Source organism: Zosterops lateralis (assembly GCF_965231275.1).
Source record: "Zosterops lateralis genome assembly, chromosome: Z".
In the NCBI taxonomy this organism is placed as follows: Eukaryota; Metazoa; Chordata; class Aves; order Passeriformes; family Zosteropidae; genus Zosterops; species Zosterops lateralis.
Genome location: NC_139800.1, coordinates 32,427,657 through 32,442,574, shown reverse-complemented (window position 1 = coordinate 32,442,574; position 14,918 = coordinate 32,427,657). Strand labels below are relative to the sequence as shown.

General features: G+C 38.0%; 1 protein-coding gene across 8 annotated transcripts in view; it reads right to left on the bottom strand.

Annotated features, from left to right (window-relative positions):
• Nucleotides 1-14,918, bottom strand: part of CCDC171 (coiled-coil domain containing 171) — a 158,910-nt gene that overhangs the window by 84,794 nt on the left and 59,198 nt on the right. For 7 of the 8 annotated variants that reach the window (XM_083884191.1, XM_083884193.1, XM_083884190.1 and 4 more), the window contains 4 exons: nt 13,679-13,768; nt 11,634-11,834; nt 9,574-9,741; nt 7,482-7,670 (listed from right to left, as the gene is read on the bottom strand). In XM_083884191.1, the coding sequence (XP_083740317.1) occupies nt 7,482-7,670; nt 9,574-9,741; nt 11,634-11,834; nt 13,679-13,768 (648 nt within the window). The remainder of the gene's footprint in view (nt 1-7,481; nt 7,671-9,573; nt 9,742-11,633; nt 11,835-13,678; nt 13,769-14,918) is intronic. The other variant, XM_083884192.1, reaches the window with a different exon arrangement.

The window sequence follows — 14,918 nt, the reverse complement described above, 5'->3', positions numbered from 1 at the left end:
TGCTATTTAGGAGGGGCAGACCAAGCAGGCAATGTGGTGGAGTTGCCTCTCTGGAGGCAACACCTGGAATGCACAGATATCTGTCTTAGGGTAGATGATGATTGAGTCAAGAGCTTATGTGTCAGGATAAAAGGGTAGATCAGTAGGGATGACATTTGTGGGTTTTTGCTACAGGCCACCTGAGCAGCAGGAGAAGGTGGATGAAATCTCCTACAGGCAGCACAAAGCAGCCTTAGAGTCAGAGACACTGGTTCTTGTGGGGGACTTTAACTACCCTGACATCTGCTGCAGAACCAGCACCATGGAACACAAAGCAACATGGATCCCCTTATGCATCTGAAGGAGAACGCTTTATTGTAAAAATCACACCCTTTTTACATCTTTAATCTCTGCCTGACATAGCTGAAACCAAACCAAGGCCTAATGCAACTTAACAGAAGAAGGGCACCCATTGGCTGGCCCAGCTGCAGCGCTGCTGGCCACACGTTCTACCATCCAATCACCTTTCTGCTCATACACTGACCACACGTTCCTCCAGCCAATCACAATCTCACTTCCAGCTGTCACTCAGGTGACTCTCTCCTCACTCCTGACTGCCTCTCACCCCTTGTCATAGATTAATACAGTTTGGTTTTTAGTTAAAGAGGAATATGGAATACTGCCATGTCAGGATTTTAGAATTGTTTTGGAAAGGACAGGCACCTATCAGAAGCCGCTTTTAGATACTGATATATTGTTTGACTACTGAAGACGCTGAACATGACTTTGGCAATGTCCATATAAATCCTGATTGTGTCTAAACTGTCCCTTTTTCTTTTTGGCTTACCAACAAGTAACACCAAATCCGGGCTGCTCTATGGAGCGGTCCAAGCTGGCTATGCCCTGCTGCTCCCCTGCTGTGGGGGGAGGCTGGTCCTGGCCCGGCTGCGCCCCATCAGCTCCCGGCGGGGAAGGCGGAGGCTGCAGCTTAACATCAGCTACTTGTAAAGCCTATCTGAGCCGGCCGAGCCAGGGGAGATGTCCACCAGGGCCCCCTGTAACACCTGCAGGCCCGGATGGGCTGAGCCCGCCCTGCCGGGACACCAGGGATCCACCAGCCAGGCCGCTCCAACATCCCTCCTGGTGAACTTCTCTTCCCCCTATCCCTTCGGCTTTTGAAAATCCTTAAAGACTGCTGCCCAGCAGGGATCATCTGCCCAGTGTGACCATCTGCAGGCCCGGGCGAGAATGTTAACTCTTTCCTAGAACAGATGAGACCTTTTTAAAACTCCAACCCTCCTTTTTAAAGAAAAAGGCAAGGACAGAGTGAAGCATAAAGAAAACATGGCATAAGACAAATTAGATAGAGAATAAAAGACTAATTAGAGGAAGGATAGAAGAGTTGTCTAGTTAGCTGGAGCTTTCTTATGAAACCATAGAGAATAGACTATTTCCTGTAACATATAAATACTGTTTGGACGGATGCATGACTCTCGCTTATAGACTGATATAATTGAGATTTAATGGAGAATTTTGAACAGAGGAGGAAAAGTGATATGAAGCCCTTTGCTCCTAAGGAAAAAAGAGATCTCTAAGTTTGAGATAAAGATGATTTTGGAGATGGAAGAACGGAATCTTTTTCTTATACTAGAAGAGGCACACTTAAATGGTACCTAAATAAGCAGATATAGCCCATAAGCAGCTTGGGAAGCTGCTAATGGGAGGGATTTCACAAAGGCAAGTTCCTGGACAGCTGTTTTTGTGAGAATTGAGACCCACAAGAGAACTGTTCTGCGGTTGTCAGTAAGGAATCTCCACAGGAGTTCTAAGAGTCCCCTCTCCCAAAGAACTGATGATTATTTTTAAATAGTGAAACTGACTGAAAATCACGGGTTTTATCTCTCTATGTTGTTTGTAGAAAAGTGACGAGTTTGTAAGGAGGAGGAAGAGTGTTTTGAAAGTTTCATTTTGATTCTTATTTTCCTCTTAGCGTATGTTAATAAATCTGTTTACCTTTAAGTTTGGCATGCTTTGCTTCTCCTGATCCTATCTCACAGAGAGAAAAAAGAGAGTAAACACTTAAACCACTTTACTAAATTTGGCCAACAGAGATAGGCAAACGTGAAACCACTACACTCCTCAACTGACTTCCAACCCTCCGGCCAACAGCTGTGCTTTCCCATAGGGCCTTCTGGTGACAATAAGTCTTAAACACTTTTACAGTTATAATCCCATACCCTACATTGAAAAGCAGTGATGACAACTTCCTGTCACAGGTAGCGGAAGATCCCACAAGGAATATCGTGCTGCTTGACCTCACACTAACAGGGAAGGCCTTGTTGGGGATGTGAAGGTTGGGGGTTTCAGCATTAGGGGAGCAGGAAGAAGACCAGCAAGTAAAATGGTAACTATGGACTTCAGGAGAGCTAGCTTTAGGATTTTTGGGGATCTTCTTGGAAGAGTCCACAGGAAGAGCCCCTGCAGGGAAGAGGGGTGCAAGAGAGTTGGTTGACACTCAAGGATAAGTTCCTCCAACCTCAAGAACAACACATCCCAATGTGCAAGAAGTCAGGCAAAGGGGGTAACAGACTTGCATGACAAAATGAAGAACTGTCATTCCCCAAGCAGAAAATACACAGGAGATGGAAACAGGGTCTGGCCACTTGAAATGAAGATAGAGAGGCTGTCAGATATGAGTAAGATGTGAGTCAGATATAAGTAGATATGAGAAAAGGAAGGTCAAGGTGCATCTAGAATTAAATGTGGCCAAGCATGTCAAGGACAAGAAGGGAGGTGATACTCTCTACTCACCCTTAGTGACGCTACATCTGGACTGCTTTCTTGAGTTCTGGGCTCCTCATTATAAGAGAGACATGGAGGTCCTAGTGCAGGTCCAATAGAGGGTGACAAAGGGACTGGAGCATCTTTATTACAATAGAATGCGGGAACTGGGCCTGTTCAGCCTCAAGAAGAAATGACTGAGAGGGGACCTCATATATATTGTCTCCCACAACATCCTTGCAGGTAAGGTCAGGAAATGTGGGTTAGATGAATGGACAGTGAGGTGGATCAAGAACTGACAATTGCAGAGCTTAGTGGGTCATGATCAGTGGACCAGAATCCAGATGGAGGCCTTCAGTCACTGGTATTCCCAAGGGTCCAATCTCCTTGAATTTGTTTATCAATGACCTGGAGGAAGGGATCAAATGCACCCTCAGCAAGTTTGCTGGTGACACCAAACTGGGGGAACTGGCTGATCCACCTGAGGGCTCTGCTGCCATTCCCTGGCACCTTGATCAGCTGGAGGATTGGGCAGAGAGAAATCTCATGAGGCTCAACAAGGGCAAGTGTTGGGTCCTGCACCTGGGGAGGAACAGCCCCAAGTGCCAGCACAGGCTGGGGCTGACCTCCTGCAGAGCAGCTCTGTGGAAAAGGACCTGGGACTCCTGCTGGATCACAGGTTGTCCATGAGCTGTCAGTGCCCTTGTGGCCAGGAGGGCCAGTGGAATCCTGGGGTAAACTGGGAAGAGTGTGGCCAGCAGGTCGAGGGAGGTGACCCTTCCCCTCTACTCAGCCCTAGTGAGGCCACACCTGGAGTGCTGTGCCCAGTTCTGGGCTCCTCAGCACAAGGGTCCAGTGGAGAGCCACAAGGATGGTCAGGGGTCTGGAGCTTCTCTCTTATGAGGAGAGACTGCAGGAGCTGGGCCTGTTTGGTCTGGAGAAGACTGAGAGGGGATCTTATCAATAGATAGAAATATCTGAAAGGTGGGTGCCAGGAGGATGGTGCCAGACTCTTTTCAGTGGTGCCCAACACTGATGTTGGATGAGGAGCAAGGACCAAAAACTAAAGCACAAGAAGTTCTACATCAACATAAGGAAAACTTCCTTACAGTGAGGGTGGCAGAGCACTGGAACAGGCTACCCAAGGAGATTGTGGAGTCTCCCTCTCTGAAGACATTCAAAAACCTCCTTGGTACATTTCTGTGCAGCCAGCCCTAGATGACTTTGCCGTGGCAGAGGGCTTGAACTAGATGATCTCCACAGGTCCCTTCCAAACCTAACCATTCTGTGACTCTTATCAGTGTCTACAAGTATCTAAAGGAAGGGCGTTAGTGGATGGATCCAGGCTCTTCTCAGTGGTGCCAAGCAATAGGACAAAAGGCAATGGGCATAAAGTGACACACATGAAGTTCCACCTGAATAAGAGGAGGAACTTCTTTTCTGTGCAGTGACCAAGCACTTGCACAGATTGCCCAAAGAGGTTGTGGAGTCTCCCTCACTGGGGATATTAAAGAACAATCTGGACACAATTTTGTGCAATGTGCTCTAGGATGACCCCCTTGAGCAGGGGGGCTAGACCAGATGACCCACTGTGGTCTCTTGCACCCTGACCCATTCCGTGATTCTGTGAGTCAGTGATTCTTGTAGTTCAGCTGTTTTATTTTTCCAAATATATATATATATACAGCTATACCTTTAAAAAACATCAACCATCTTGTCCTCCCTTTGCTGTGTTTTAAGTACATGGGTCAGACATGCCTACCAGACACCTGGTATGCCAAGACCAGCACAGTCACACACACGTCTATTCCTCCCTTTGCAACAATTGCAGTGACTTTTCATATAATTGTAATATTTCCCATCCTTTATCTAATTCACCTGCCTTGCTGTAAAAGACCTCAACTAAGAAACTCCAACACTTTTTTTTTTTTCTCCCCAGGGGAAATTTTCCTTTTCCTGTTTAGCAAATCTTTTATTTTTCTGTTGAAATTGAAATTTTTAAAGTAGTTACAGTATTTTTCTCTTACAAAATGTTTTTGCATATCAGAACAAAACCCTTCTATTTTAAGCAGTTGCCACAAAAAAATGGGGACAGATTAATAAATATCTATATAATAAACAAACAACAGCCAGTAGTTAAAATTCAGAGGACATTTGCTATGAGAATATAAATAATAAATAATTTGTGTGAGGCTAAGGAACAAGCATAGCAACATTTTCAAAATGGAACACTATCAAATCAAGAGGACTAGACTCCTGCTACAAAAGGCAAAGAAAAAGGATATGCATTTTAAGCTACATTGACTCTCCGAACAATGGAGACCACTGACAAAGAGTGGTATCTAACAGAGTGCCTTGTTTAATTACTGATCTGTGATAAGGCTACTCTGGGAATTTCTGTCCTAGAGAAAAACAGTAAAACTGCTTTCTGATTACACCATCCATCTGACCTACAGTACCAGCCGTGAAGTAGTACCTATTAACATTCATAGATCCTATTTTGGAACCAGGGATCCTGAACAGTACTGGCAGGGGACAAAAGCAGTAGCAGGTGTCACTGCCACTAAAACCTCCAGATTTTGCAGCATTTTAATTATAAGGAGACCATTCTGAAAAGCCCTAACTCTCTACTGCAGTTCTAATAAACCAAAACAATAATTTTCAAGATACATTACTTATACTGCTGTGCAGTTAGAGCTCTCTGTTAACTCTTGTTAACTCTGTTAACACTCTGGTTTGCTTTCACATACATGTCACAATTTGAAAAACTAAAGAACTCCCAACACGGGACCTCTGAGGAGAAAACATCTAGAAGTAGTCATGGAACACTGGTTGAAGATGACGTTATAAATAAAAGGAAGCATCCTATAATGTACCATTAGGTTGGAGCAAGACAGAAAAAATCACTCATCTTCACTTGTCAGGACAGAACTAAACCCTACAAGGGGTTATTTCACCAAAGTGCTTGCAATTAACACTCAGATCTTTGGATGGAAAAATGTAGCAAATTGCTATAGTTTCCTTGTAGTGCTAGAATAAGTGTCCTAGAGTGAGGAGACCCCCAGCTGTACAATGAAATACTAGCAAATTATATTCCACTTGCACTGATTATATGTTTCCTATAAAATTTAATGAATAAAGCTTGCTAAAATAATTAAATTTAAGTATTGCATTCTGCATCTTCATGTAATCACCAGCAGTCAGTATATTTTAAAGATCCTTCAAAGACATTCCTTAACTTGTGGCACATTTTTCCTTGTTTCCTCTGGAAATAAAGCTATGATAGTAGTCTGCACACCTCTGATTCAAACAAAGCACTGATCTTGCAGACAAATATGACTAACTGGCTCAAAATGCAATATGTAAAATACAGTTAAGCCAGGAAAAATGGGCAATCAGGACTAGAACAGCCCTAACAGTAGACATTTATGGACCCTACAGATGCCAGGAAAGCAAAGCCTAATTTGGTATTTGCAAATTGAAAGTCAGTCACAAATTAGAAATCATGAAGAAATTACACTGTCTTCTTGATAGTTTGACACTGAATGGTAAGGAAGATAAACTGGAACACAAGATGGAAAAGAGATTGTTGAATCATCTAAGTGTATACAGACACTGCACTACCTAGATTACAAAACTACCAGCTTGCACTCCAACATTACCTAACCTGTGTTAGATGTTTCTAAGGGAAAATATTTCCCTTTTAGCGATTCAATAGTCCTGTACAGCAGGCTGACAGATGAAGTTTTTTCCAAAAGACATGCTTAATATGCACTCAACAAAAAAGTGACACATTTTCAGTACATGCTTTACATGCTATCTATACAAGTCAGCTGAGACACTGGGAGGTCCAGACCATCCCAAAGAATGGTGCAGTACTGGAGAGCACCTATTTTTCATAAAATACTAGAGTTTTTAAAGAAAATGGATGATCCATCATCCATTGCAGGAAGATATCTAAATTGTGTAATTCCACTTTTTCTTTATGAAGGAAATTTAATTTTTTAAATCAAAATTAAGCTTCCTTATTCCACCATCCTTTTTGTTGGCAAATGAAAGCCATAAGCTGAAACTACACTATGTTGAGGAAATTTAATATAAATCTGGGTGCTACTTATTCCACTCAAAGTGATGTTTTTTAGCCTTGTCAATATCCAAAGTGAAATGTAAATATCAAGAAAAAATCTAAAAAATTGTAGCTCAATCCTAAGAACTCACCATAAATTGCTCTGTAAAAAGAATACTTCATAAATGTATTCTTCAGCACACAGACTTCCAAGACTAAAATCTGAGTCAAATATAGCATTCTTCACATGAAGTAAGTCACGGGTGGCAGTCACAAGTAACAAGGCATATAATAATAGTGAACATTTTAAATTGCAAATAATTTGTCTAACAATGAGTGCAAACAGTTTCACACTTTTGACCCATTAATGGCTCACTGTAACATCTGTGTAACAGCATCCGCTAATACTGTTGAAATCTACACCACTAATTCGTTTTTAGGGTCAGAATGTATATACCTAAATTTATCCCCAGATGATACCACTTTACTGTAAATCTACACAATCTTTGCAAAGCATGACACTGGAAAATAGTCACTGCTGCCCTATATAATTCTTAAACCAAGCAAATTCAGTCTTACAGCCTTAAGATTAAAAAAAAAAAAATAAAAAATCAGTAGCAACTGTAAAGTCAGTTAGAACTTCATCCCACCATACCTGTGCCCTTGCATGAACTTCCCCAAGGAGACCTGAGTACTGCTGTTCCAGATACTTTTTTTCATTCTGCCAACAGCTTGCCTGTGCTTTCATCTGTTCAGCCATTTTGTTAAAAGCATCTTCCTGACTCTGCTGAAGCTCCTTCATAGTATTGGACTTGTTTTTACAAGCATATTCCAGGCGAGATATCTGTGTGACAAGCATTTAAAAAAAAAGTCTTTTACTTCTCTAAACACCTTTTTACTTTATTGTGCACATCCGTTTAACCACAAACAATCCTGGCATAAAATCTAAACTGTAATTTTTTCAAAATATTCATTAAAACTAAGTAAAAACCTTTCACGACACATTATTTACTTGAGTTGTGCAACAAAATGAACAAAAAATTGGATTAAGTTTTGCAATATGCTGTACCATATTGCAGATATTTTTTGCTTTCTTTGTTGAAAATCTGAACTGGACACTTCTACTATTTGTTTTTTTTTACACAAGTGCATTAAAACCTGTGTTGCTAAAGTACCAATCTGAGTATACCAGTCCCTTAGAAGTTTGCAAGAATTGCAAATAATATGTAAAAAACCAGTCCTTAATTTAATTTTTGTTTTAGTGGAAACCCAAAATATTCCAGATACTATTAAGCATTAAAAGAATTCCAGGATATTTTAGTATACAGAAGTTGTTTACAGCAAGCATAAATGGATTCACTCTGTAAATAATTTTGGAGCTCCCATGCAAACTAAATGGAGGAATGAACCAGAGTAAAAATAATCTTTAAATACACACTTATTTATTTACACTTCATTACTAGATAGTATCATCAGGAAGCTACTTTTCAAATACATCACACAGAAATGAAAGAGAAAAATTTTGTTTGCAAGAAAGAGGGTACAATACAAGTGACATACTGTTCAAAATCCCTGAAAAGCTGGTAAGTACATGAAAAAAGCCCTAGAGACCTCACAGTCAATATCAATAACCATACTAAATTAAAAAGCAAGAAACAATATGACACAACATCCCCAAACACTGCCAATAATGTTCATTCCCTTCTCTTCCATTCCCTTTCCTCCTTTACTTCAAAAGCAAAATAGCAAAGAATATCAAATGTTCATAATCCATATTTTATCCTACCCCTTTCAGAAGGGGGTAGGTCCAACTGACTGCTGGGGTATAACTTTTAATTAATAATTGTTTTAACTCTGATGGGCAGAGTTAAAACAATGCAGTGTAACCAGCCCTGCATTTTACTCAGGCCGGAAGAGTGGTCACTCCTGAGATGAGAAATGTCAAAAGAAGATTTTCCCTTATTATGTCTCAAAAAATGTCAGGACAGACAAGTTCTAGAGTTGCTGTACTAGTCTTAGGATTGACCTCATCAATAGAGCCAGAAAATGAACTGAAATTCTGAAGACTGTCATATGTTAGTCTGTGAAGTCAGTTTAATTTATTTATAAGGAGGTCTCTTCTTTCCTAAAAATGCAGGGATTTCTGAAGAGAAAGGCCACATAAGCTTACTTACATCCCAAAAAGTACAGCTACTGCCTATAGCAAATTTTGACATGTTTTATAAAAACAGGTATTTTTTATTTGTGTTTCTGAATATAATTCTATAATCCATGAGTTACAATTAAATGAAAAAAATACACTGCCATTCTTTCAAATAGTACCTCTGAATAATAAACATATAATTTAAAGATGATATTCCTTGAGTAAGTGTATTTTGTTTCAGTTTTATGGTAAAATAAAGACTTGCTTTATTAGTGTAAATGACTAAGTTCTTTGAATTGCTTCATCAGTAAGATTAATTTATTTTCTTTTAATTAGGTCCCTGTGGCTAATATTGGCTAGTACTATTAGCATGTCCTGCACTGAAAGTGTAGCTTAGAGACTTCATACAGACTTCAGTCACATTTACATGCCCACAGCAATGGCATCAAACTGAGTTGTAGACAAGCCATAATTAATGGTATTGAATTATTAACGTCCAAATTCTTTTTGAAATAAGATGAATGTCAGTCCTTTTTAATGATACTGTGATGTGGACAAATGTCACTGAATTTAATAGAGGTAGCTGGTGCCTAAGGACACTTACCTTCTCATTAGCCCTGTTGAGGTCTGAGATCAGGGCATCAACATTCTCCTGCAAGACTACACAAAGCTCAGGCCAAGAGAATCTATCTAGAATGCCTTCTGGTTGTTTTATAAGCACACAGCCTGCTATCAAATGCTGGTATAAGCTATGAAGGAAGGTTAGTTTCTCCTGAAACAAAAGGAAAGATTACATGTTGTATCTGAACAGTGTTAGAATTGAAAAATGTGCATCACATAGGCAGTATACGAACTACATGCAAGTGAAAAAAAGCCCACACAGCTCATTCTCAAACCTTTTTCAAAATTCCACAGTTGCTAATATTTACAGTCATACATATTGAAATAAATGTAATAAAACAGTTTTTACAAAATGTGTCTATTCAGACATAATATATAAATAACTTATAAGCGTACTGAACAGTTCTGCTTTTCACAACCACTACCTGATACAGATAAAAAATTTCATGCTATTAGTACCTGCAATTTATTTATGGTAAAACTTTCAGTTATATTCACTAGTAATTGTACCCACTTGCAACAACTGCAGAGCATGCAGAAAATTCTCTGATTGGCTTGGCAGCTCAACACACCATTTATACAACTATCACTCTAAAGTCTTTTTAAAATTGTTTTTGTATGGATTACATGAGAGACTAAATGGCCAGACAAAATAGGTTTATAGCTTCATCAGTTAAATTCCACAAGCCATGCCTCATTCATTTACACTTATTTTAGTCAGTAACATAATAAATTGATGCAAGTTATAAATAAACTTTAGCAACCATAGCATGCCATAGAAATTCCATCCTTAATGATTTTAGTACGTATATGCAACTTAGTAACTTTGATTAAGACAACAATAGCAAGCTGTACGTCAAAAGTCACAAGAACAAAGTCTGTAAACTATTGCACAGGTTCGCATTGTTTTCCAGAGGCCCTGGTTGAGGTTTTACATTAAGAAATTATGATGGCTGAGATGGGAAACTAGGGTTTTTCTGAGCCCTTTCCACTACACTTAGGTGCATTTTCTCACGATTATTTCATGGTATTTTAGGCAATTAAAAATAAATTGTAGTTTAGTTTAATTTTGTTTCTAACAGATCTACAAATTCCCCAAGGAAAATCCAGTGTGCCACCATCATTACATTTTTTTGTTTGAGCTGTGATAAAACTAGGATGATCATTATCCATTTGGCTCGAGAAACAGGATTCTAAGACCCCAAATCAATTCACACATGTTGAATGCAACCACAGGGTTGTAGACATGCTGACTTTACAATATAGCCAGACTTCTAGTTTCCTCCACTTTAATCATTATCTGATGTAACGATTCCAGCTGCTTCATGTGGACCCCATTTAAATACCAGACTGTAAAAGAGGTGGAAAGAATGTTTCCTTTTTACTCAGTTGGCATCCATGTCCAAATTAATGGAAGTAATGAGCTCAATACGCACAACAACTACAAGTGTATCACTGCCATTGCTAGTACAGAACCGCTTCATTGGGCAGAAAAAGCACCAAAATTAACATCTGTTAATACATGTAAGGAGAGAGATAGTAGTTCTAAAATAAGGTATTGTGGACCCATTCCCACATATAGGACACCACAATTAACTAACAGATAAAAAGTAAGAATTTCTAGGTTTTGTGGCATGCATGCAAAACTACCTCAATTCCATATTTGCTATCAATTGCCATGTGGATCAGTAATTAACACATGACAATGACAATATTACATGTTTCAGTTGTAAAACATTTCTGTTAACTTTTAATTTGAAAGAAAGAAATAACTGTTCGTCAGGCATAACTTTTTAAATAAACTGTTTTTCAAAAATTCAAAATACTGGAATGATTAAGCTATTAGTTCTGATACAGAAGAAAGTATAACCAATATGTCCTGAGATCCTGTAGATATTAAACACATATTTCAAAATACATATCTTAAAATCATATTTTAGGGATAAATCTGTTAAGACTAAGAGTAACCATCTGATGTATGTAAATGTATAAAGCTGAGATTAAATAAAGACTCTTTGACAGTCATCTTGTCTCTAGTAATACCTCCATATCCTTCTGGTAAGCCCTGCTAAGCTTCTGGATTTCATTTTCAGATTCTGTGGCACGTACTTGCTCTTTCTCCCAGCATTGCTGTACATCCTGTAGTTCCATTTTTAAAGTTTCTATTAAAGTCTCTCTGTCTGCACACTTAGCGTGCAGATGGTTTAACTCTTTATTGGCATCAGCCACGGTATCCTGAGCTTCCTGTAAAAGAGGAATGCAAAACAAAGGCTGGTATAAATTTTACTCTATAAAATGCTACCTTAATCAACTGCCCATCACCCAGTGAAAGAAACAGTCCTATATCCACATGTATTCACAAGACTCCAGGCTAGGTGGACTTCATCTTTCAAGAACAAAATTTCAAAATTGACAATAGGCCTCTTCCACAGCTTGCAACTAGACAGCACTGGAAATCATCTCTGACAGGTGAAGGCTCCATGATGCAGTGATCTACACAGTCTCCTCTACTCCCACAAATGAGACATAGAACACAGGGACACAACTTATCCTCTGAAGAGTGCAAAGCTCTCAGAGCTATTGAAAAGACACATTATTTTCTTAAGTTAATCCCTGATCTGTTAGAGCCGAATCTGCAAGCAACACAGCTGCTGTTGTCCATTGTATTCTTTGCATGCGAGATAAAAAAAAGGGAGGACTCTTTGGAGGCTTGACCATGGGAAGTAAGTAATAATCAGAAATGGTCATAAATACCACTGTGTTACCAGCACCAAAATGTCACCAGGTAAACAAAGAACTTAATACACTATCCCTTTTGAGCCAAAATATTGTGCAGTTACACAGGATTTCCAGCACTGCTAAAGTTTTGAAAAGGTCAAACTGAAAGTATTGTTTATTTTTCATAAAATCATAGCTTCATAGACCATAAAATCATACAAAAGATACTACCAAATTCATCAGAAAATGACATCAGAAAAAAATTATTCTTCTAAATAAAAACATTAAAATATTAAAGTAATTTTAAATTTCTAATACAAATGCTTTCATACTGGATCTAGATTTTGATCATCTATACTATATTACCACCAAAAATTTAGAGAGATTGAAAACCATCATAAAAGTAGGTAGCCTGTGTGTGTAGGAAGCTCAGTTTGTGCATGAAGAATTTAAGTATCTTTTGCAAAGGGTTGGAAATTTTTTAGGTGACTTAAAAAGGTGCTGTAACAGAAGAAGTCCTCAATCTTCTGAACATAAATAGTAAAGAAAGTTTATAACAGGTGACAACACATCATGTGCAAGTACCCATTAATGTGAAGATTAAATGAATGTTACAGAAAAACACTGCATAAAACATAAAGCTGCATATCCTCAGCAAAAGAATCTGAAAAATCCTGGGTTTACAGACATTCTATTTTGGCAGTAATACAATACGCTGCTAGTTGGGAGATTAAGTTAAAACACAACCTCAGGACTTGCTCACTTCCTTGGCTATTGATTTAACCAGACAGGACATTACAAAACTGGTATCAGCCAAAAACAGAAAAAAAAAAAAAAATATTGTTCCAAAACTAAAGGAAAGAGCTCCAAAGTGATTTTATCTCGGGTAACTTTTACTCCAAGAAATTTCAGGCTGCACACTTCACAGCTGTTAAATACAACTTGATGCATCACATGCATTGACCCTTCTGATAAACACAAACAAAAAAAAAAAAAAAAAATTAAAAATAATGGACATCTTTAATAAAATATAGCTTCATATGCACAGAGGTAATTAAATTCTCTTTCCCTTTTCTTCAGAAAAACAAACAAAAAGATTACTGATACCGATTTTGATATAAAACAATATTTTGCAAATTTATAAATGTATTTTAATTATTTCAGAAGTGCAATCATTAAAATTATGTCCTTTATAGTGGTAACCAGAATAAAGCAGCAGGGTTTCACGCAAACTTAAAATGTAAACTAGTTCACTCAACAGAATACAATGATATGGAGACTTACTCTGATAAGAAAAAAAGATACTTTTAATCCAGAAATATATCTTTTGTAGAATGCTCAAATTTTATGCTAAATTCATTAAACCATACCTTCAGGTCTTGTCTTAAAGCACACATTTTCTCCTCAGATACATCAAGTTCTTTTGTCATCTTTTTACACAAAGCCTTCGTTTTCTCAAGCTGTGAAAAATAAGAAAGTCAAACAGGCTTTTACAGAAAGGCTGCAATGATCTATTCAATATAATATAAAAGATGAATTTTGTATATGAAAGTAAAAAAAAACAAAATTTATTTCAATTCCTTGAAGAGCTTTTGTACTTCATACAATCTAAATAACATGCTGTTACAAAACCACTAAATAACTCCTTTATAATGATTTAAAATAAAGAGTAGTGGCAGAATCCCATACTGAGTCCATTCTTACCCACCCTATTAACTCTCAAAATATCTGACAAAAACACAGATTCTGAAATACACTTGAAAGCGTAGTAAATTCAGATAATGATCTGGGGAGTGGTTTGAGAAAACAAGTTTTCAAGTCAGTGGCTATTTGCAGAAGTTGTCCAGCTATAAGCGCGATTCTTTATGCAGCACTGGATAGCACTCACACAAACTGGAAAAGGCAGCAATGTACCAAAGAGGCATAGTGACTACTGTAGGGTTAAAAGCAACCATCTCAGAGGCTGCTTAATGTGTATTGAGGTACCATCATGTGTACTAGCTTCATTGTCCACTTTCAAAAAGGATAACAACTTATCAAAATAATCCATATCTTTGTTTATATGATGATGCTGCCATTTAACGAGCAACTCAGAAACAGAATACCTTATTTAAAAAATTTATTAATTACTTTCTAAAATGCTTATTTTTATATTTTGATGCCAGGAAACCTGGCAGAACCCTTAGAAATAATTATAATAAAATAAAGAATGCTACTGGAATATTTCCAGTCTTTTTATTGGTTTACTAGTCTTTTCCCTCTCCCCAGATATATTCTGTAGTGTCTGCACTATACAGAAAGTCAGAAGCTAGTTACCTACAAAACCTAAAACACTTCTATACCTTTCAATCACACAAACTAAAATCTAATCTAATGTTTAACACAGTAAGTTAAATACGACACATGACAAGTTTATCAGCATATTTCATATATACGCACAGGTATACACATACATTAATTAATTCATCAATATGTGAGATCATGTTGAAAACCTTTTTATAAAGAGAACCACTAAAATTTGCTTACTGTTGTGTTGCTTACTAAAACCCTTCGTTATTATGTATTAAACATCTTATTTTTATTGCACAGTGCCCTTCATAGTCCCCTTGT